This window comes from Myxocyprinus asiaticus, chromosome 12, assembly GCF_019703515.2.
Source record: "Myxocyprinus asiaticus isolate MX2 ecotype Aquarium Trade chromosome 12, UBuf_Myxa_2, whole genome shotgun sequence".
Classification (NCBI taxonomy): domain Eukaryota; kingdom Metazoa; phylum Chordata; class Actinopteri; order Cypriniformes; family Catostomidae; genus Myxocyprinus; species Myxocyprinus asiaticus.
This window is the reverse complement of record NC_059355.1, coordinates 19,369,573-19,393,036: the sequence shown is the minus strand read 5'-3', so window position 1 is coordinate 19,393,036 and position 23,464 is coordinate 19,369,573. Positions and strand designations below refer to the sequence as shown.

Below are 23,464 nucleotides of genomic sequence, written 5' to 3'. Positions count from 1 at the left end.
TGTGCTCAGTGTAATTCATTAGCAAAGTGTCATGCGGTAATGCTGTGTAAAATAAGGGCAGGGACTTGTAGGGTAGAGATGAGGAGTCTCAGTGGAAGCAGGGCATTGCACAGCAGATATTGAGAGACAGAAGACAGCAAGTCAGCAACAGTTATTACCTTTTTAACTAGGGCTGCCTCTCGCAGCCACTGCTTGCTACATTACCAGACCACAGGGAGCGGTTTCTTTTTAATTGCACTTGCTCAATAACAAACGGGGCTGAATGTGGGGCGTTTAAATACTCAAATCCCTGACAGGACATGAACATCACCCAGACGTCTATTTGATGTGTGTGTTTACATTTGGAAGACATATTTTTTAGGTTGTTTGCTCATCTGCAATACATCTGAAGATGTTTCCTTTCGGATGTCAACCAGACATTCAGCACATGACTTTGAGCAGATGTTAATTAGAATGTAATGCTTTCTGGATGAAAATATATAAAACAGACATCTCGGATTGTTGGAGCAAGAAATGTCCCCGGACAGGCCAGTAGTTCAGATTTTTACTTGCCCTGCAAAATTTTCACTGACCCCAACACTAAAATGAAAAATAGCTGTTTCAAAGCCATCATGACTTTAAAAAAATGTGTCTCAAGCTAAATATTTTTGATATATTACATTTTTGAAAAAATTTCCACCAAAATTTTACCACATTTACAATTTGCAAGATAGCTATAAATTACAGCTTTATGCCTTCTGTAACCCCATATAACCGCTTTACAGATATGAATTCATGAATTTATCATATTAACCTCAGCCATCCTGTCATTTACTGTACCAAGAGTTCTGTGTAGCAAATGATGGGTTTTCAGTCACCCGTTTAGTCATGCTGCCAACTTTTGGGCCATATGTAGTGTTTTCACAAGCAGGATCAAAGATTTAGTCACTGAGTTGAAGATCTGACTTTTGGCTGAATGTAATAAAACATGAATTCCTGAGAGAGGAGACCTTGCTACTAAATCGGTTGTGACGCGTCATATAAATTAGGTAGATATTAGGCCTAATATATGAAATATAGCTGCAAGCAGCAATGACGGGCCCAAGCACCATGGGTCCATTTCCACCCGTTGGCTTTCGGAAAACAATTCAAGGTGGACACATGCATTTGGCATTTGACATTATTCTAAATAACTTTGAAGCAATTTGGGTAAATATAAGAGAACTATTTTAAAGTCTCTTGTAAGAGCCACACTTCCTGCTGCCCGGTGGTGGCGCTCTGTCCGTGACCCAAAATAGTCAAATCCATGTCATTAGCCCCCAACATACATCTCAATTTTGATCTAAATCACACATTGCACACAGAAGATATGAGACACTGCTTGTTTCCCATTTTTTGCCATTAATTTAATGCTTCGCTATGGCAACACCGTTCGATATTTCAAAATCTGTTCGCAATTTAGCATCTTCAATATCTTGGCATAATGTTGTCTAAATGTGGTGACAGTCTCATGAATCCTCTAGGAATTGTATTTAAAAGTTCAGAGAATGCAATATTCAAAAAAATCTAAAATGGATGACTTCCTGTTGGGCGGAGCTAATAATTATATTTCTGAAAGTTGTCCAGCTTGATGAGAACTATATATGTGCCAATTTTGGTGACTGTAGGTGAAAATGGGTGTGCTACAGAGGTCGTCTTACATGCCCATTTTAAACCTGTTAACTGTCACTGGCCAACAGGTGGGCCGTTTGAATGTGGCTATAAAACAAATTCTTTGTTTTATATCAAAAACTTCATCAATGTTCATAAACTTAAAAACTCAACTTACATCTTCTGAAGTCTATTGTGCAATTAGAACATTACAGTGAAAACATTTAAAAATGTTAAGAGAGTGCATTTTTAAAACATGCGACATGTGAGTGACAGTACTTATGTTTCATGTTCTCTGCTTATGATCCGATCCAATGATTGAAGAAAAAACAGCATGCATTTCATTGTGAGGGTCCAATCTGTGATTATTTAGAAGCTTTATTCACCTGAAATGTCAGCTAACATTATGCACGGAAGTGTATTATACAGGATAAGCTTTTATGTATGTAAATATGTTTGATGCTATTTGTTAAAATAAATTTATACACAATATAATATAAATGTGAATCTATCTATCTATCTATCAATCTATCTATCAGGGGTGTAACGGTTCTCGGTAAAAAACCAAACCGCACGGTTCACCACCCACTGTTCGGTAAGCATTTGCTCCACAGTTCATCTCTAGTTTAATAATGCATCTGGATCATACACTTTGGCAAAGAAAATAAAGCGCCAAATAGACATGCGCAGTTGTAACCTCCGCTAATGCACCTGTATGGCTCTGTAGATGGACACACTTTGTCTGTGTTTCACGTGGGTCAAATTTCTACAGGGAGAAGTTGTACTATTAATTGTATGTTAAATCAATTGATGACATCACAGTTCTGCACGCATTAGTGTGAAGTTGAAAACGGCAAGCTGAGAAAACAAGCCGCAAGATAGTAGACCCTGCATCATTCAAGTCTCCTGTCTGGGAACTTTTTCTTTTTGTGGTCAATCAAACTGAACTGTTTGCAGACATTGCTTGACGCAAGTGCCGTATACTGGTAATAAATCGATGTTTGACTATTTACACCGACATCACTAGGGAATATATAGCGCGCGGTGCACACAGAGCCGCAGGTGAGCCCAAAACTGCACACAGACACAAACCCTTCCGTCTTTAAACAGGCACTCGCTGCTAGTTCGGACAGACATGAAATAAGAACTAAAGCGCTCGGGGTGTTCATTGCCAAAGTTATGTTGCCCTTACTCCGTTGATGAAGATGTGGGATTTCCGCTTATGAATAAAACACTCATGTTGCGTTACGACATCCCTTCTAGCATACATTTTTACAGCAAGGTTATTCATTCTATAGTGATGTACAACTTCTGAATGTTGAATATATGTTGAGTTGAGTATGAAATGCACTTTATGTTGATGCATATAGCATAAATGCAGGTATTAAGTTAAATGTTGAGTTAGTAATTAGAGCATTTATATATATATATATATATATACACACACACACACACACAATATATATATTCATTTTTAATTGTTAATTTTTAATTTTATTGCTAACTGATTTGACATTTTTGCTATAATTTAATATAATTATTTATTGAAAAAAATATAGATCTGAAGATTATATTGTAATGAAGTCATTTACCATTTTTATATTTCCCTAAAATTAAATTAACAAATATAATTCAATGCATTAGGTTTTAAGTTGGTCTAGGTAGAGTTTAATATGAGCACAGAAGTCATTTAGCCTTGTAATTTTGTTGCAATTATGTGGCAATAGGTCTCAGTTTCTTTTATTGTTGTATTTTTTTTCTCTGTTCTCTTTCAAAATAAATGAAGTACATTAACTTTTAATCTGCATTCGTTATTCATATGCAGCTGTTTAAATAGCCATTTGTGGTGAGCAGGGCGGAGCCGAGCAGCGTCTGGGCAGAGCGAGGCCAGGAAGATAAGTGGCGAATGACTTCCACCTGCGCACCACACCGGCCTGGCATTCCAGCGAGGGGAGGAGGGAGTATTTAAGGAAAAGAGACAGCGGCAGACGGGAGAGAGATGTATGAAGCTTGTCCGCATATCTGAATGTCTTTATGATTTGACGCAGCTGGCTGAAAAGCAGCGTGTGTTTTTGATACTTTGGACACTGAAAAGTGTTATTAAATGTCTATGTGTTTGTCAAGCCGGTCCCAGCTTCCTCCTTTCCCATCTTTAAGTGTTACACCTTTAAATTATGTTGGGAAAATAAGGACATAAATTAGGTTAGACTACTGCATATCCGCCCATAGAATAATCATTAAAAGCAAAAATTACCAACTGGTAACCAACAAACAACTATTGTTCCTCGATGTTGCCACAACGTCGTAATGACGGACTGGCACAGTTCCAAAGTTACGTTGTGGCTACGAATATAGGAATTTCACTTTTCTGGTTGTCACAACGTAATCAGTTACTTTGCCACAATGAAAGTTTGGTCATCAAATTACGGTGCAGTTAGGTAATGCAAGAAAACTTATCCAAGGTTAAAATAGATGTACAATAAATCTGTAAACTAAAAACACAAATGAGGATTCAATAATTAGGCCTGTTGCAATATTATCTGTCTGATATTTAAATCTGGTATATGGCCATATATGAACAAATACAATTAGAGTTCATATATTTGTACTATGTACTATATACTATGAGGGAGATTCTCTCTAAATGCGCACGGAGATGCACTGGGGAGCACTGGCAAGACAGACAGTCGGACTAAGCTGATCCACCAATCAGAACATTCATTTCAGACGCGATTGGATATTTGCTAACCAATCATATTTTCCGTTTTAGTAAGGAGTGGGACATTTCCAGTGTCTGATACACAAGCATCCCTGGAGAAACTATAATTTGCACTACATATTTATTTCCCTGCTAAACGTAAATATATGTATATACATTTGAATTTAACTTATGCAATTAAATTTTGTGAAAATACTGCATGTTATTGCACCCCCGATAGTTTTTGATGCTCTTTTTTTCTTCTTTTTTTGTGCCTTTTTCTTGTGATATCAAATAAGTTATATTTATATTTCTAAGTAGGAAAACAATTTCACTCTACACAGAAAAGCACATAATAGTACACAAATAAAAATAAAAAAAACTAATTTTTATGTAGACTATATATGGTAATACAAGATAACATGTTAACGTGAACATTACTACTCATATTAGCTACAATGCTTAACAGTTTATTGCGCATTATGAATTAGTTTATTAGTTATAATAATAATAATAAAGTATTAACAATTTTCAGAGTAGTCTACTAAAAGGAACATTAATGACACCTATTAATTTAAATACATATTTAACATGAAGTTACCGTACCATTGTTCTTAGCAGTGTACTCTACACCATGCCAACAAGAAACTTACCCTGATATACATATTGTAAGTTTATGTGGGACTATAATTACAACAGTCCCAATTTTAATGGAAAAAAAATTTGTACACATTTTACATGAACTGTATATATATATATATATATATAAATGTAACTTAATTTTAGAGATCGAATACATGTGTTGTTCATAAATTCACAGAATGCCCACCTCTTCAGACACTACTACACTGCTTCTTAAGTTCACGCTAAAATAACAACATATCTAAAGGTGACATTTCTTATTTCTTATAATTGTTGTTAATAAGTAATTAAAAAAATAGTTAACCATGGTTTTACTCAAGTAATATTGTAGTAACCATGTTTTTTTTTTGTTGTTTTTTTTTTTGGGCTGAACCCATTGTTTTACTACAGAAATATTGTAGTAGTAACCATGGTTAATTGTGTGGTAACTGGTTTAACTAAATACCAAGGTTAAACAATAGTTACTGTAGTGAAATGGTTAATTTTTGTAACGGTAAACAAAACAAAAGTCTAAACATTTTCTATTTAGGCTAAAAAAAAACAATGACGAATTATGAATAGAAATATTATTTTAAATTACCCATTTATCCCAAGTAATTGCAAAAAAATACATTTATAGAAGTATCGGTATTGGTATCGGTGATATTGGACTTGAAATTATTGGTATCGGATCGAAAAGAAATTAAGTGGTATCGCCCATCCCTAGTGCTGGAATAGATGAAAGGCTACACTGAAGAAGTTCAAATAGAAGATGTTTCTGATTTAATATGTTTCGGTCACTGCATAATTTCCATAATTTTGTGTTACTTCTTAATTTTGATGATGTTATACTCTAAAATTTAAAATGTGCAGTAACAAATAATAAAGAATAGACAAGTGTGATCAAACTTTTCTACAGAGCTCTAGTCTTACACTGAGGGGCCGTTCACATTGAGCGCGTTTATCTGTCCGTCTGTGAGACACACGTTTTACTCTTTTGTGGCGCTGCATGTAATTTTAGTGCAAAAACAAACACATTCAAACATGTGAATGGCACGTAACATGATTTCAAACACTGCGCTGAAATTTCAAACAAATATTTTGAATATTAGCTAATATATAAGACTATGCAATTACACAAACACCGTCAATAGAAGTCACACCAGCTTCTAGCAGAATTAAAACTAATATAAGTATTCAGAGCTGAATACTGTGGCTGTTCATTCGCGAAAAAACTTGGAATAATTTCACGGCTCCCAAAGGCTATCTTGTTAAATACAAAGAAAGGAATGTGTTATGATGTTTCTTTTAACAGCACAAGTCAGCACAAATGAAGGACACCGGTTCGGAGCGATTTGGAGTGACGTCCTGCTCCCGAAAAGTTTCATGCTATTTCTAAAGGAAGATAAATAGTTACAGTGTTTCTTTTAACGCCATAAATTAGCACAAATGAATGAAACACCGGTTTGGAGCGATTTGAACCACATGGGGTGGACAGTGACGTCATCGCTCCTGAATACAACCTGTTATTTCTATGATACAGATGTTGTTATTTTGCTAGCCATCTTAAACGGATCTTTAACTTTATCTGTTGTTTTGATAAACATAGTTAACTGAAGAATGTAGTTACACATACTTAGTTACACATGGCTACGAATATAGGAAATTCACTTTTCTGGTTGTCACAACGTAATCAAATACATTGCCACAACGAAAGTTTGGTCATCAAATTACGGTGCAGTTAGGTAATGCAAGAAAACTTATCTAAGGTTAAAATAGATGTACAATAAATCTGTAAACTAAAAAGATTATTTAAAGATATTTAAATCTGGTATATGGCCATATACGAACAAATACAATTAGAGTTCATATATTTGTACTATGTACTATATACTATGAGGGGTGGCAACACCAAAGCAAGCGACCATGCGTAGATCTTATGGATTAAGGTACCAAGCTTCATTGCAACAAGTACTAATTCATTAATTGGAGCCACAATCAAATTATAAATATCCATGAATTTGCGATACAACTGCATTTCCACAGGAACCACATAGTAACAATTTTGCTACTGATTTGCCAACATTGCCAGGATACCAATACATTGTCTATTAAACACATCAACAAATTCTAAATGTTCCTTAGCTTGACATAAAACTGACAATCTGGAATAAACTTCACATTATGCAGGACAGTTTTTGTTTTAAGTGTACGCATGGATGGAGAGTGTGTGCATATCCAATGTTATTCTGCTAATGTAGGCCTATCAACTTTGTAACAGCTGGAATTAGCCATTTGAAAGGGAACATTAACACAAAGTTCTAAATAAAAATAAACTCTAGGAAAACTGTACTTTGGGTGGCAGTGCTGCGAAACTCATGAATATTAATATGAGACATTTCCTTATTCCATTTTTTCGACGTTATTTTATCGCTTCGCCATGGCAACACCATTCGATATATCAAAAATCCCTTCGCAATTTAGCATTGTCAATATCTTGGCATGATGTCGCCCACATTTGGTACCTGTAACATGAAATCCTTATGAGGAGTAAATGCATTTTTCAGACAATCCAAAATGGCCAACTTCCTTCTGGGCAGAGCTTATGACTATCAGCGCGAAAGTTGTCCGGATTCATGAGATCTATATGTGTACAAAGTTTGGTGACTGTAGCTCAAAAGGGATGTGCTACATAGCCCCCAGAACATGCCCATGTTCTAGGTGGCGCCGCAGAAATGAGACATGCAACAGGTTTTATGAGGATATGTAGTAGACTGAGTTGAACAGCTCTGATTATAATAATAGCCATCGTGATTTTGCTCCTTCATATCAAACGGCATTAACATGTCGAACTAATGATTACATTTTGACACATTAGGGTACAGCGGGGCTAAAGGCCCCCAGGGGTAAAAGGCACCTTTGATTTTATTTTCTCCCAAAACACTAAATAGCATCAAAAACTACCATATCACCTCCGCCACCTGTTTGACACTATGCACTGCAAAATTTTCCTGTTCCATGTGATCATAACATATAATGTCTGAAATTGGATTTTGAAGTAATTTGATCTAATATTTAATATTTTTTTAAATGTTGCAAATTTATGTAGCTAATGAATATCCTGGAAATTATCACATTTATTTTGAGACAAAATACTTATTTGTCATTTTCAATTTTGTTCAAGGTGATTACATAAAAAAAAAAAAACAACAAAAAAAACAGTAACTGTCCAATAAACGAAAGAATAGTATTTTGGGTAAAAAGCCCCCATTAGGTGTTTCTTTAGCCCCGTTGTACCCTACCTAGTTGTTAAATGTACTTACATTTGAGATACTGAGCAGCTCAGATTTCTAGCCACGTGTAAAACAGGGGTTTAACAAAGTTTATTACATTTCATCAGTGCTTCATATCTAAAGGTGAAAAAAATTGGAGAAAAAAGCACTTTTTTTTTTTTACTGTGTGAACAATACTTGCACTGTCCTTTTGCAAGTGATTGCGCATGTTAAACAGTGTCTACGATGCATGATGAGATGATGCATGGATTAACATGGATTTACATAAGAAACTATTGATTTCTTGTGTTCCTATGTTTGGATTATTAATTTTCACCAATATGTTAAAATTAAAGAATATGCGAATTTCCCGCAGTTTGAACATGGAATGTGCGGGGATAATTAAAATGTTGCGTAAAACGTGCAATCCTGCTCCGAAATTATTGAAGTGTTATTTTTTATTTTTTTTCTCTGCAATTTTCAACACATTAATAATAGATGTGGCAAAGACACTTGGAACAGAGAGAGGACAGTTCTAGAAGAACACGCTCTGTTTACTTGTTCACTTCCGGGTAGTTGACTTGTCACATAGCATAGGTGGGTATTTACCTGGGTCTGTTTTCTGTTTGTAGTAAGTGGAGAGGTTGTGAATAGCTGGGAACGTTCACTTTCTGTTGACCGTCTCTGTTAATGTTCCTGATCGTCTGGTGAATGCCTTTTGATTGTCTTATTTAAGGTCATCATTACCATATTTATATGATGCTACTTTCTTTATCGCATTGGACTAATCCTAATTTTCATGCCAACAGATCACCATGGTTTCCGCATCAGAATGAGTCACAGATTTTCTCCCACTACTTAACCTCTCAGCGGCTACTCACTAAGTTTTGAAGTCACATTCTGGATCAACTGCAGAGGCTTAATCATGCTAGCTGGAAGGCTGGCCAACAGAGCATTGCAGTAGTCCAGTTCTAAAATGACCAGCACCACTTGGAAATACCATGCACTGAAAGATTACCATATTCATATCAGAGCATGTGCTTCCCTTGCCAAAAAACTCATAATTGGTTTGGCGAAGACTGAACCCGTGCCCTCTGTCCTACTGCAGCAACCCACAAACACATCCCGATGAGCTTCAAACCCAGCCTAATCCTAGGTGGGTATACGTAGCATCTCAACCAGGTCTTGGAAAGGATGGTAGCAGCAATCTTAATCAAGTGGACGGCAACCAAATCCTTGACCAAGAATAACCAACACACTGAGACCAATGGCATTAATCCAGGAAGGAGAAGAAAAAGACAACAAACCTCTCTCCTAAGCTATAAAATGGACAGTTAAATATTGCCTGTGACTGGAAGATGATCATAAATATATCATCTTTACTCTGAAGACTGCTACCACCAAGCTTAAGTAGAACTTAGTGCTCTGGGCTGCGTTTCCCAAAAGCATCGCGCAAGCTTAAGCTGATCGTAGAGACCATCGGTGCCAATGGCTTCTACAGTCTACTTAAGATTACAATGCTTTTGAGAAACACAGCCCTGGCTGTCATCATAAATATATCATCTTTACTCTGAAGACTGCTACCACCAAGCTTAAGTAGAATTTAGTGCTCTGGGCTGCGTTTCCCAAAAGCATCACAAGCTTAAGCTGTTTGTAGAGACCATTGGCGCTAATGGTTTCTACGATCTACTTAAGCTTACAATGCTTTTGGGAAACACAGCTCTGGTCCATGTTTCTGTCAAACCATGCACATTGTCAAATTTGCAGTGCCATGGAAGGATTTAATGGCAAAGCACACAAGAGCAAAGGATTACATTATGCAGAGCTGGCAGCAGAAGCAAAACAACAGGGCAGAAGTGGGGTGCAGGGTCTTTATAATATAACAACCACCTTCAATCTGTTGAAGGAACAAGGGATCCATGCATGGTCACACTCTTTGAAAACCCACCAAAGCAGCATTAGAGGCATCAGAAAGATGTCCTGCAGTAAATGACTCTGGATCAAGTGAGAAGAACTCCCTATCTCCTCAAGATAACATTACGCAGAGAGACACAACAGAGATTACTCTGGGACCTCAGAAGTCATTGTGTTTTAACTTGGAATGTGCGCTGACTAATTTGACTGTCGTTTAAACAAAAGTTTTTTAACCGACTAGTCGACTAGTCTAAAGAGAAACCAACTTTCAGAAAACAGTATAAAAAAAAAAAAGTGTGTTTATGCGACCCATTTAAAATACTTCATCTATTCCAAATCCGATGCTAAATTCCACTGAAAAGGGGCATTTATCTGCGACATCCTTGCCTTGAATTATGATCATTGTACATTAAATACAGAACATGACACGCATTCACTGAATCAACATTAGCGAATATTTAAGGGACATATTTATTGAAGACAATTGAATGAATAGTGCAGGATCAATGGAACAACCATTAAAAGCCTGTTCTAAACGGAAATCACCAAGTAAAAGTTACATAACATATTAAAACAGTCAGGACATTGTTGAAAATAATTAAAAAGCAGACTAAGCCAAATCTACGAGAGAGAAAAAAAATGCTCTGAAAAGTTGCGCGTATTTCACGACGTGCAGTCGTGCATTAACCATTGATCTAATATGACAGCTGTTTGGTAAAGAACGTTAACCAATAACAGTTATGATGTAAAAAAAAAAATAAAAAAAAATAAAAAAAAATAAAAAGTAGCTATAGGATAGAAACAAATAGGCCTGTGATGTAGCCTACAATAAACCTTATGTATTCTAAACATGATGTGCACACAAAATAAAAGAAGGTTTAACCCATTCAGCAGTCGGCACCTTGTTGAAAATAGCCTTCTTAATCAGCAGATTAAAAAATGGCATACCTAGCCTAAAACGGTTATTTTCTAGGCTACTTACATAAAAGCATAGTTTTTTGAATGAGCACAATTAACCCGTCGACATGGTCCGGTGAAAGACGGGACTTGACTCACCTGAGGCGTCTATCCTGCACTTGAAAAAGCCCGCTCAGTGGAAAAATAACGTACAAGCATGCACAGATTTAAAGAAGACTCAAATGTGAAAACATCCATAGGGACTTTCAAAAGTTTGGAAAGCCAATTCCCGCACCACCAAAGTGATTTCATTACTACTTTGCTGAGTTTGCTTGTCTAGCGAGAGGACATTTTCCTGCGCGTGCCGCGAGTGAGAGAGGAAAGAAGCACGTGCAGCCTGAGGTGAAATTAAACTCTGTATCCGCTCCAGAAATCCTCTTTTTTAAATCATATTTGTATTATTAATTAAAATATGTACCATTAATATGACAGTAATTTAAGTGCAGCCTCTGTAAAAATATAAAGCCAAACGTAAATGTGTCAAAATTATGATCAGTTTAATGGGGGGAAATATTAACCGACTAGTAATTCCAGTGTCGACTAGCAGCATCAGAACCATTTAGTCGACTAGTCTCGCACATCCCTAGTTTTAACCTGTGTTTGTGATTCCGTATTTACAGTACTGAGGAAAGTTCTTAGACATTTTAAATGTTTCACACACACACACACACAAATTCTTAAAAGTGGTTATTTTAAATATTTTGTTTAGTGTGTCAATAGGAAATATTAATTTTATATTTCCAAGCATTCCTATTGCAAACAGAATAGAATTAAATTAGAACAAGGAGTCCTGCAACAGATGGCACCCACAGAGCCTGGATCTCAACATCATTGATTCAGTTTGGGATTACATTAAGAGACAGAAGGAACTGAGACATTTTAAATACATAGAACTGTGGCAAGATCTCAAAGATGCTTGGAACAACATATCTGCCAACAACCTTGAAAAACTGTGCGCAAGTGTAGCTAGGAGAATTGTTGCTGTTTTAATGGCATGGGATGCACCAAATATTAATTTAGTTTTTTATGTTTACTGCACTTTGTATGAAGTTAATTAATAAATACAGTTATCCATGGTATTATTTTTTAAAACATCCTCACTAGACAAAATTTTTCACAACTGCCTAAAACTTGCACAGTAAGGTTTTTACATGGTACTCCAAGGTGTATATATCCAAAAACATGGTACAAGCATTGTAAGTGAATTTACACAAACCTGCTTCTGCATCTTTTCACACTGAAATTTTTGTATTTTATAATACTTGAAGCACAAAATGATAAAGGAATCATAGCCAAGTTCTAAACATAAATAAAACAACACTAAACATACAGTATACAGTGCTGTGAAAGTATTTATTCTGTTTTTGCGGATATCTCATACTAAATTGTTTTAAAAAATTCAAACAAATTCTAACATAAAACAAAGGTAATCTGAGTAAACACAAAATACTGTTTTTAAAAGATAATGTTATTTATTGAAGCAGAAAAGTTATCCAATACCAAATGGGCCTGTGTGAAAAATGTATTTGCCTACTAAAGCAAACTAAATCCCCAAATCTATGAAACTGCATTCATAATGGGGTTCAGCTGGACTAGACACACCCAGGCCTAATTACTGTCAGCCCCGTTCAATCAAATCAACACCTAAATAGAAATTTTTCAGCAGCATGAAGTTGGCTAAAAGGTCTCACCTAGTAGCACACTGCCAAGGTCGAAAGAAATCCCAGAAATGATGAGGAAAATGGTGATTGAAATACATCAGTGTGGGAAGGGTTACAAAGCTATTTCAAAGGCTCTGGTACACCAAAGAACCACAGCGAGAGCCATTATCTCCAAATGGAGAAAACTTGGCACAGTCGTGAACCTTCCCAGAAGTAGCCGACCTTCCAAAATTCCTCCAATAGCACAGCGATGACTCATCCTGGAAGTCACAAAAAACCCAAGGACAACATCCAAGGAACCGCAGGCCTCTCTCGCATCAATAAAGGTCACTGTTCATGACTCCACTATCAGAAAGACACTGGCCAAAAATGCCATCCATGGAAGAGAGGCGAGGCGAAAAACACTGCTAACCCAGAAGGCTTGTCTGAATTTTGTCAAAAAAAATCTTGATGATCCTCAAACATTTTGGGAGAATGTTCTGAAGACTGACGAGTCAAAAGTGGAACTGTTTAGAAGACAGGGGTCCCGTTACGTCTGGCGTAAATCAAACACAGAATTCCACAAAAAGAACATCATATCTATGGTCAAGTATGATGGTGGTAGTGTGATGGTGTGGGGATGCTTTGCTGCTTCAGGGCCAGGGCGACTTACAATAACTGAAGAAAACATGAATTCTGCTCTCTACCAGAAAATCCGAAAAAAGAACATCCGGTCATCAGTCCGTGAGCTGAAGCTCAACCGCAACTGGATTATGCAGCAAGACAATGATCCAAAGCATATGAGTAAGTCCACCTCTGAATGGCTCAAAAGAAGCTAAATTAAAGTTTTGGAGTGGCCTAGTCAAAGTCCTGACTTAAACCCTTTTGAGATGCTGTGGCAGGACATTAAATGGGCAGTTCATGCTGGAAAACCCTCCAATGTGGCTAAACTTTGTGGGCCAAAGTTCACCACTGCATTGTGAAAGACTGATCTCAAGTTACCAGAAGTGTTTGTGTATATCTCTTTTGAAGATCTAAAACAATTTATTATGAAAATTACACAAAAATAGAAGAAATCTGGAAGGGGGCAAATACTTTTTAACAGCACTGTATATATGAAATATATACAGATATAAACACTGAATATGTGAGCACAGTGAAATGGTGTACAGGTAAGGAGGGAAACAGTACTGTCTGTACCTTGTATGCAATGCTATTGAGAACCTTCATGGCCAGATCAGAGACATCTGGAAATGGATCAGCTGCAAGATGTAGTAACACCCTCCAAATCTGAGTATATACACTGTTGAAAGACACACCTGAAAAGAGAATGCACACAAACACGTTGTGTTAGTCTAATTTTAATTCCACTCATTTAAGAAATTAAGCATAATGTAAATCCAGTTAATGACAGTAGAGATTTGTGTAGAAACATCAGATTGGAGTTGTGAATTGAAGTTCAGATCCTCTCTGTGACATTCCTTACAAAACGTTCTGCCAGGGTACCACGGTACCGTAATGCTATCAAATAGTAATACAGTGGCACTTAAATATAGTAACCCCAAAAAATATTTGGACTCTGAAGTCACTAAAAAATGTATGAATGTCTTGGCATTAAATAATATATATATATATATATATAAACAATAAATATTTGGATTCATTTTGACAAAATGTAGACACTTTCTGGATGTCCATAAATAATGTGATGAACCACACCTGTGGTCACTCTGCTAGGACACATGTGGGAACTTGAAAGGAACTGAAATGACAGTGAAATCACCTTTTCGAGACCAGTTGGTTAAAATTAATTGGATAAAAAAAAATTATAATAATAATAAAAAAAAAGAATGAAGTTCTAAAAGAAATGTCTAGTAGGACCTATAAATTCCACTTGGATATGTTGTATCTAATGCAATGACATTCAGGCATTTTAAAGTGTTATTTAAATGTCCAAATACATTTGGGGCAACTGTTTACCACAGTACTTTGTTTAAATTTATATTTTAAAATAAAATTGCATTTACATGATACTCCAGGATACTTACTTAATACAATTGTATTACTATAGTACCATGCATAAGTCTGAATTTTACAAAGAATATATGTAAACACTGAAGACTTCCTCGATTATTTACTCGCACCTGTTTTTACAGGACAATTAAGGGCAGTTGTTTGTTAGTGTCAACAAATTCAAAAAAAAAAAAAAGAAGAAAAAAAAAGTTGAATGCAATTGAATATCCTGTATAGTCATTAAGGTCACTAATTACTTTACCTCCCTGTTCCAATGAAAAGAGATTTATTGATGTACACACTAGTAATGAGATGATCTCATCCATCTTTCAATAGAAGCTGACATTGCGGTTATCAATGTGTCATTGACTTGAGTGGAAATTACATGATTTCAGAAGCAGGAAACACGTCGATTTCAATCTGACATTTTCTCTCCTGTCCCTGGAGATCACCGGCAACTGCAGCTGACATTATCAGTCTTTTGTGGAGTTTTTTCCCTCTTTCCCCTTCTCTCGATTCTCATGCATTTTCATTCTATCGCTGTCTGCAGCATGTCACCCCTTATTTCAGTCACTGGTTCACTCTGCTCTGATATGTACCCCTCAGGTGATCAAAAAGGCCATTCTATCATTTACGTGGAGGTGCCACCCCCAACTCATTATAAAACTGGGCACATCTGCAATATGTGCATATCTGTATCCATCAAGAGCCCATATCAGGTGTTGGAAAGTAAGTAGGCTGCAGTGTGTGTGTGTGTGTGTGTGTGTGTGTGTGTGTGTGTGTGTGTGTGTGTAAGTGAACGTCAAGAGCTCATCAGGCAGATGAACACATTTGTGATGCAGAATGAGTATGTGCTTTCCCCATGGTGCTGTGCGAGTGTGTGAGAGTGGAACCCTACATCATTGGCATGCATGGTGTGTCTGCCATCTTAACGCTCGCTCAATCCAAAGCGCTTCATGAACACAATCTCCAGGGATGCCTCCTCCACCTCGCTCTCTGTTCACTTTTCTTTATCCACACAATAACAGCAGGTACAGAGAGCAGATGCTCACTGATCTAAAAGATAATATGATTCTGACCCTCACTCTTAGAGCCACTTGACCTAAATGCTAATCTTATTTTAACTAACATTATTACTAATAAATAAAAAATAAAGCAATAAAGCAAAATTAAAATCTGCAGCTAGGAAAAACCTGGGGAAAAAAACTACTTATCAGCCACAACATTAAAACCAACTGCCTAATATTGTGTAGGTCCCCCTCATGCCACCAAAACAGCGCCAACCTGCATCTCAGAATAGCATTCTAAGATGCTATTCTTCTCACCACAATTGTACGGAGTGGTTATCTGAGTTACCGTAGACTTTGTCAGTTCGAACCAATCTGGCCATTCTCTGTTGACCTCTCTCATCAACAAGGCATTTCCGTCCACAGAACTGCCCCTCACTGGATGTTTTTTGTTTTTGGTAAATTCTAGAGACTGTTGTGAATCCCAGGAGATCAGCAGTTACAGAAATACTAAAACCAGCCCTTCTGGCACCAACAATCATGCCACGGTCCAAATCACTGAGAATTTTTTTTCCCCCATTCTGATGGTTGATGTGAACATTAACTGAAGCTCCTGATCCGTACCTGAATGATTTTATGAACTGCTGCCACACGATTGGCTGATTAGATAATTAGATGGATGATTGTTGGTGCCAGAAAGGCTGGTTTGAGTATCTACAGTAACAGAGATAACCGCTCTTTACAATTGTGGAGAGAAGAATAGCATCTGTTTCGGCAGCATGAGTGGGACCTACACAATATTAGGCAGGTGGTTTTAATGTTGTGGCTGATCTGTGTATGCAAACATATAGCTTGAACCATTTCAAATAACATTATTACAAATCTCTAACTTTCAATAAATAACTAAATGTAAATGAACTTAAAATAATAAGAAAACAAATAAAATAAAATGCACTTAAATTTCTGCAGCTGAGAGAAACCTGAAAATAAATGTACTACTGATGCAAACCTTGAATGCTAAGTTTTTTGGTCTGCCAAATGCAAAGATGTAACGCAAACCTACAACAACCCAATAGTCACTACAGGACCCTGTAATATGTTCATATGATATACTCATAAGAGTATAATATGGTGAAGGGAGAGGGCAGGGCTCTGCCACACTCCTTTATTTTTATTGGCTGAGGCAAACAGAGCTTTTATCCTCTACAGATGGGCTCATAAAATATTCAACAGGACTGCAGTGGTTTGCTGTCGAAACCTGCTACCAGTTAAAAAACACACTGATAAATGGACCCATTAGGACGCTGGAGTTTTATAACACTGACAAAATATTTTCCTAACCACAGCAGGTCAGTGTATTATTAGAATATTCTTTCAATGCTAAACATTGCTCTCTAGGAAACGTTAAAAGCTCCAGCTCACTCCCTGAGTCCGTACATCAGCAATGGAGAAACATGTAGATCAGAGCAGAAAATACAAGCACTCCTGACTATAACTTAACAGGAATTTTAATGTCCAGATGCCCCACTGGTCTGATCTGTTATAATATTGTACCTATTACACATCGCAAAAATATCGCAAACTAAGCACACGATAATAACAATTTCACTTCCGTTTGTCATATACCCTGCAACTTCAATACTCTGCCACTTCGTTTCAAACTAAATCCATCAGTAACCATAGTAACAGTCAGGTGCTATGAACCCTGGACTCAGTTTCCTCCTTTGCCTGGCTGCTGATTTCTGTATGCAAAGCACAGCTTCTCTTCTGGAGGTTGGGTAAGGACTGTAGGAACGACTTGATATGCATTAGCCACTGGAGATGATACAAAAAATTGAAGGAGAGGAAGAAGAGGAGGAAATGAGCAGAGGATGGTTGAAGGAGGATCAGAGGAGATACATGAATTGAAGATGTTTGTGAGGCCCAGGTGTGGAGAGTGATATAACTCAGAGGTGCAAAGGGGAGAAGACAAAGAGAAAATAGAGCATAAAGAGAAAGACTTGTGTGTACTGATGAAAGACAGAAAACAATGACAGTGGCCATTAGAATGGGAAAACAGTAGAAATTGCATTAACTGAAAATGTTCTGTCATTTACAGATTTTAAAAACATTTATTCTTATAATATAAGTATATATCACATTAAAAATACCAAGCATTACAATATTTTTACTGGACTATGACTTGGTATCTTAAAGTTTGTTAAAGCTTACTTACTTTTGACTTTTAACCACATGAATAAATATTACATGATTTTTAGTTCTTCAAATCTTTACTAATTTCAATTGTAGCCTGTTTTGTCAAATCCGTTACAGATCTTAACTATAATTTAAGTGGAAATGAAAACAATGGATACAAATAAAGCATGACGAAAAATATAGCAACTAGTTCGTTAGAGCGTGGAGAATTTTTTTTTAATGAATCGTAAAAGAAAGTATGAAAGATTTGAAGATATGAGTTACAGAGATGAAAATTGACTGTGTGTTTAAAAATGCTTTTAGATGCACAAATCTGTGAAAAAAATACATAAACTAGGTTTAAGGTTTATGAGGTCTGTGTTGCCTTTTCACAAAAGCACCATCTCATCATGAACTCTCAATCTTACCTCACAATGACAAAAGGGTATAACTGATCTACACCAATGGGCTTACCAGCGCAAAACATGATGCAAAATGTCAGAAAGAGTGAGCAATTTAAGAGACTGAGAGAAAGCAAGCAAAAAGCAGCCAAACAATTCAACTGCTCTTAGATAACTTTCTGGATACCATCTATGCTCACACTAAAGAAGTCAAAAACTCAAAATGATCTCTGATCAAAAACACAGAGATCCAAATAACAGAGTAGGGCTGCACAATTAATCGTATTTTAACTGCGATCACAGTTTCTGCCTCTCACTGTTAATTAAATACAACCATCTACGGTATTAGTGAGCTAACATGCAGATATTACAGCCAGGTAAAGTTGCAAATGGTTTATTTTCATTAATGGGTGTGGCTGCGGATGACAGACCAAATCTCTTCGGAGATTCGGAGTCCATTTTCACCTCATCTTACCTTTCATGCTCTATTCAGAAGTTTGTGACTGACCAATCACCATTTCACTTTCGAGCACACTCGAAATATGTAGCTGCAGATGTTTACGAGTATTGTATGTCTCGTATGTGTGCCGCTCTGTTCTGTAGTGTGTTACACATACTTGTAAACACACACAAGTCTAATGATACAGTGCTTCGGCAGTCTCAGAGGGGTTCTGTGCTTGATACACCGTCTTGTGCTTTGATTGTGTATGTTATATACAGAACAGCTGTGCTCTGAGTTCGGTTTGTGCGTTTCGCTAACAGTGTTATATTTAAAGCTGCACTACGGAATGTTTATGGTTAAAAATGAACAAAATGCCATTATTGATCGAGTACATAAACAATCAGTGTTCAAAACATTGTCCTCACCTTACCCCGGTACACTACAGTAAGCCTATAAAAATGATTTGTATTTTGAGCTGTTGGGTCAGATTTGTTGCTGGCAATCGCTGGCTTATACCGCTTATGTCGAAGTACAGACTGTCGCGTGTTCCTGCTGGGTAAACTACGCACTGTTCAGTTCAGTCAGTCACTGTCACACAGTTCAGGACAGCATCGCTGCAGTGGATGGATGAATGTTTAACTGTTTTCCGTTTGGCGAAGTTGTTTACCTACTATAATGCTTGGATATGTTGTCTGGAAGTTGAAGCTTATATTGCTTGTCATGCTTTTATGAATCGAACATTACTCGTGTGTAAACCGATTGTGATGTACAGTGCATACAGAAAGTATTCAGACCCCTCATTTTTTTCAAATTTTTTTATGTTGCAGCTTAATACTGAAATACTTTATTATTTTTTTCCACATCAATCTACACTCCATACCTCATAATGACAAAGCAAAAAACTGATTTTTGATAACTTTGCAAATGTATATAGTAAAAAGATTTTTAGATATTTTTAAATATTTGTATTTTTAATATTACATTCAACATTCTCAGATAAAAAAATAAAAATAATTATTCTGCAGTATAGCTGCTAAAGTAAATGTACTTTGTTGTAGGGCTTTACCGGTTGTTTAGATCAGTGTTACTATCAGAAATAATTAATAATTGTTTCTGTAGTTATTAATTAATATTTATCTATTAATCTAACTCATTAAAACCTCATATGGGACTCCAGTAAATGTAGTGTGCTACGTTTAGGAGCAAGTTTGGTTATTAGCGATAATTAATAATTATCAAAGATAATTATTAATTATTAAAATCAATTAGAATCAATGTTAGCTTTTTTAAATCCTTTAAATCAACAGTTATCAAAGATAATCGTTAATTGTTAACATCGATGAAACATTAATTAAAATTAATACTAGCTTATTGATCATTCAAATTCAATCATCAAAGATAATTATCAATTATCAAAAATCAATAGAATATTAATAAGGATTAACATTGACGGGGCACCACCCTGAAATCAGGGACTAATAACCGAATAGTAAAACAGTCTCAATATTAGATTGTTTTCTTAGGAAAATCGGCATCCGAAGAATATCGACTTTCGGGGAAAAAAAAACAATGAATGAAGGTTTGAATCAGAGCACTGACATCCCGTCAGCATGACACAGGTGTATGCAAAACAAACCAAAACACTTCTCTTTGTAATATAAACAAAGTTTATTTATGCAGTAATATCAATTAATAATTAATACAATACAGTCAAGAAACTTCTGACTTACAACTACAAACTAAACAGTGATATGATTAGATATGGAAATAAAAATAATTCTATAACACATAGGGTGTGTGTGTGTGACAGTGTGTGTGTAAGGAGGGACGCACACAAAATAGCGGACGTGACTCTCGTGGAGAGTATGTCACGCGAGACTTCCGGCCAGGGAATATGACCGCGAATGGGGGCGGAGAGAAACGAGTCAATGGCGTCTACCAGTTACCGCGTATATCCGCTTGTACGATAGCTTAGGGACAAAGCTGGGCTTTAGCATTTAAGCTATCTATGAGCCAAAATGTGTGCCAGAATGTTTGTGAGGGGTCACGTGCCTGCGTGTGTGTGTGTGTGTGTGTGGTTAGTACGAGAGAGAGAGAAGTGACAGCCCTAAAGCTGATTTCGCGATCGTAGGAGAGAAAGCAGCTGTTTAGTTCATCGCTCAGAGACGCGGTGGACGGCTCGTAAACAGTCCCGCGTACTTTGACTATTTAGTGGATGAACTCAGTTGCTGTCTCACCCGTGATGGCGAAATTGCACAATCCAATTTGGTTGGACCACAATACAGCAAAACAAATTTGTGATAATTAATACCCTGAGTATTAATAATGAGCGGACATGGCGGTCCGTAAACCGTACAAGCAAAAACCTTGAAACACAAGAATAACACGCTATAATATTCTATCTCTGCCCAGACGTAACCTCTTACTTGAATCGCATGAGGACATGAGGAGTAGAATGTGTTTTCCTCCGTCCTTTAACTTTGACCCGGTTCCTTGAGGCTCGTGTGATGACGGGAGGCCGTTTCCTCGCTCTGTCGGCAGGCGGTACGGCTGTTGATTGTCAGCGGGCGGTACGGCTGTTGATTCTCGGCGGGCTGGCGGAGAACTCAGAAATGTCGACTTGATTGAAGATGGAAGAGAAATCTTTAATCACTTCTGTAGGCAAACGGATGAAGATGCGAATTGCTCGGCGGTCTGAGTGCGGTCGGAGTGTTTGGTTGAACACAGAGTAATCTCAACTCGTCCAGCGAGATGGAGATTGTATGGCTACAGTTTCAAGTCGGACATTACTTCCTTGTGCCACGAGGTTGCACTGGAGAGCAGCAAAAAAAAAACCTACGTCTATATTCGGTGAACAAAGTCGCTGGAAGCAACTCACGAAACAGGTATTTCAACTCCTGATGATGTCATGTTTGAGGGACGTTCTGTTGTGTGCCTCATCCAATAGGAGTTGAGAGATCGATCCTTTAGTGAGCAAGGCTTCATGGATTTGTAGTCTGTTTTGGACTCCCTTTGTTTGATTTTGGCGCGATTTTTATCAGTAAAATTTACGACATGGAATGTGTGGGGGCTGAGTTAGGTTTTACGACTTGTGTTAGGCCTGCCTTTGTCTTCTATCTGAATACATGAGGCCCAACATTGTTTTAAAGGAGTTTTAGATATTTTTATTGGAAAACAAGCCAAAACAAAAACAAATAAATTTATTTTTTTGCAGTGTATAATGGGGCGAAGACTACCCTCTCTCACCTTTTTGTTCACTTCAATCCATCTTTAACTCACAAAAAAACAAACTCTCTCTTATTAATAAAGCTGCGTTTTGCCAATTTTCTTCATGTTAAGAAATGCACTGTGACATATTATGATTCAATAAGTTGCCATTGCGTTATAATCTAGCTGCATTAAGTGTGCGCACTTGAGGGATGAATGTCCCCGCAACAGTGTACCTCAGCCAGGTGCGGTTTCAATCTCTCCCCCTTAGATCGGGACACTTTGCGCAACTCATAGAAGAGGCGCTGACTGCACAGAGAAATGCCAGTTTCCTTATTATTTTAACTTTAATAAAGCTATAACGCATTGAATAGAACTGCATTAAAGATGTAACGCCAGGGTTTCCTTTAAAGATGCTCGACGTGCAAGTTTTGCTTAAGCTGAGCGTTAGCTCCGGGTCTGCTTATTCCACAACAAGAGTGCTTCTGTATTTACTTATTTTGTATTTTTGCATGATAATTCCCTCATCCTTTGCCATCTACATCACCTGAAGCTGTTTGGAAAGTTTAGAGTGCGTCTGGACTATGAGATGTGTTTTCTTCCTCTCCTCAGTCAGGCGTGAGCTTCAGTGCTGCTCATGTGTGCAATCATTAGAGTTTCATATGATCTTATGTTACGTTAAGATCAAACGACTATTCGACAATGAAAATTTTTGTCTACAATTTTTTATTGTCGACGTTGTCGATAACGTCGACTAATCGTTTCAGCCCTACTGACCACTAAAGATAACTTCACTAATAATCTTCCAGAATTGTCTCACATACTCAGTATGCCAAAAAGTCTAGAAGAACTTGAGGTAATAACAGAAAATATAAAAACAGTCTTCTCTAGCACTCTTGATAGTGTCGACCCCCTTCGATTAAAAGAATTAAAGAAAAAAGCCCCGCACCACGGTTCAATGATCACACTCATGCTCTCAACACAGCAGCTTGGAAAATAGAGCACAAGTGGAAGAATACAAATTAGAGGTATTAGAGGTATATGTAGATACAGACAGACACTAAAAGCTGCCAGGTCAGCATATTTTAGCAAACTCATAGAAAATAACCACAAAAATCCTAGTGTGTATTTAGTACTGTAGCTAAATTGGTTAGGAATAAAGTCTCGACTGAACCAGATATTCTGTGGCAGCACAATAGTAATGACTTTCTTTACTGATAAAATAGAAATCATCAGAAATAAAATTGGAATTACGCAAACAACTGTCACAGCACCTCAGAAAAATAATTTTCCCTCATGAGCAACTTCAATCCTTAGCTGTCATAGTTCATGAAGAGCTAACAAAACTTACCAAAAAAATCAAAAGCCACAACATGTATGTTAGATCCAATACCAACTAAGCTCTTAAAAGAGGTATTCCCTGTAATCTCAGAACCCCTTCTCAATATTATTAACTCCTCGATATCCTTAGGACATGTCCCAAGAAAC

The 23,464-nt window shown here is 37.0% G+C and overlaps 1 protein-coding gene across 5 annotated transcripts in view; it reads right to left on the bottom strand.

Moving 5' to 3' along the window:
- rptor (regulatory associated protein of MTOR, complex 1) overlaps positions 1-23,464 on the bottom strand; it is a 389,387-nt gene that overhangs the window by 55,615 nt on the left and 310,308 nt on the right. For all 5 annotated transcript variants that reach the window (XM_051712022.1, XM_051712021.1, XM_051712025.1 and 2 more), the window contains one exon: positions 13,932-14,050. In XM_051712022.1, coding sequence (XP_051567982.1) covers positions 13,932-14,050 — 119 coding nt within the window. The remainder of the gene's footprint in view (positions 1-13,931; positions 14,051-23,464) is intronic.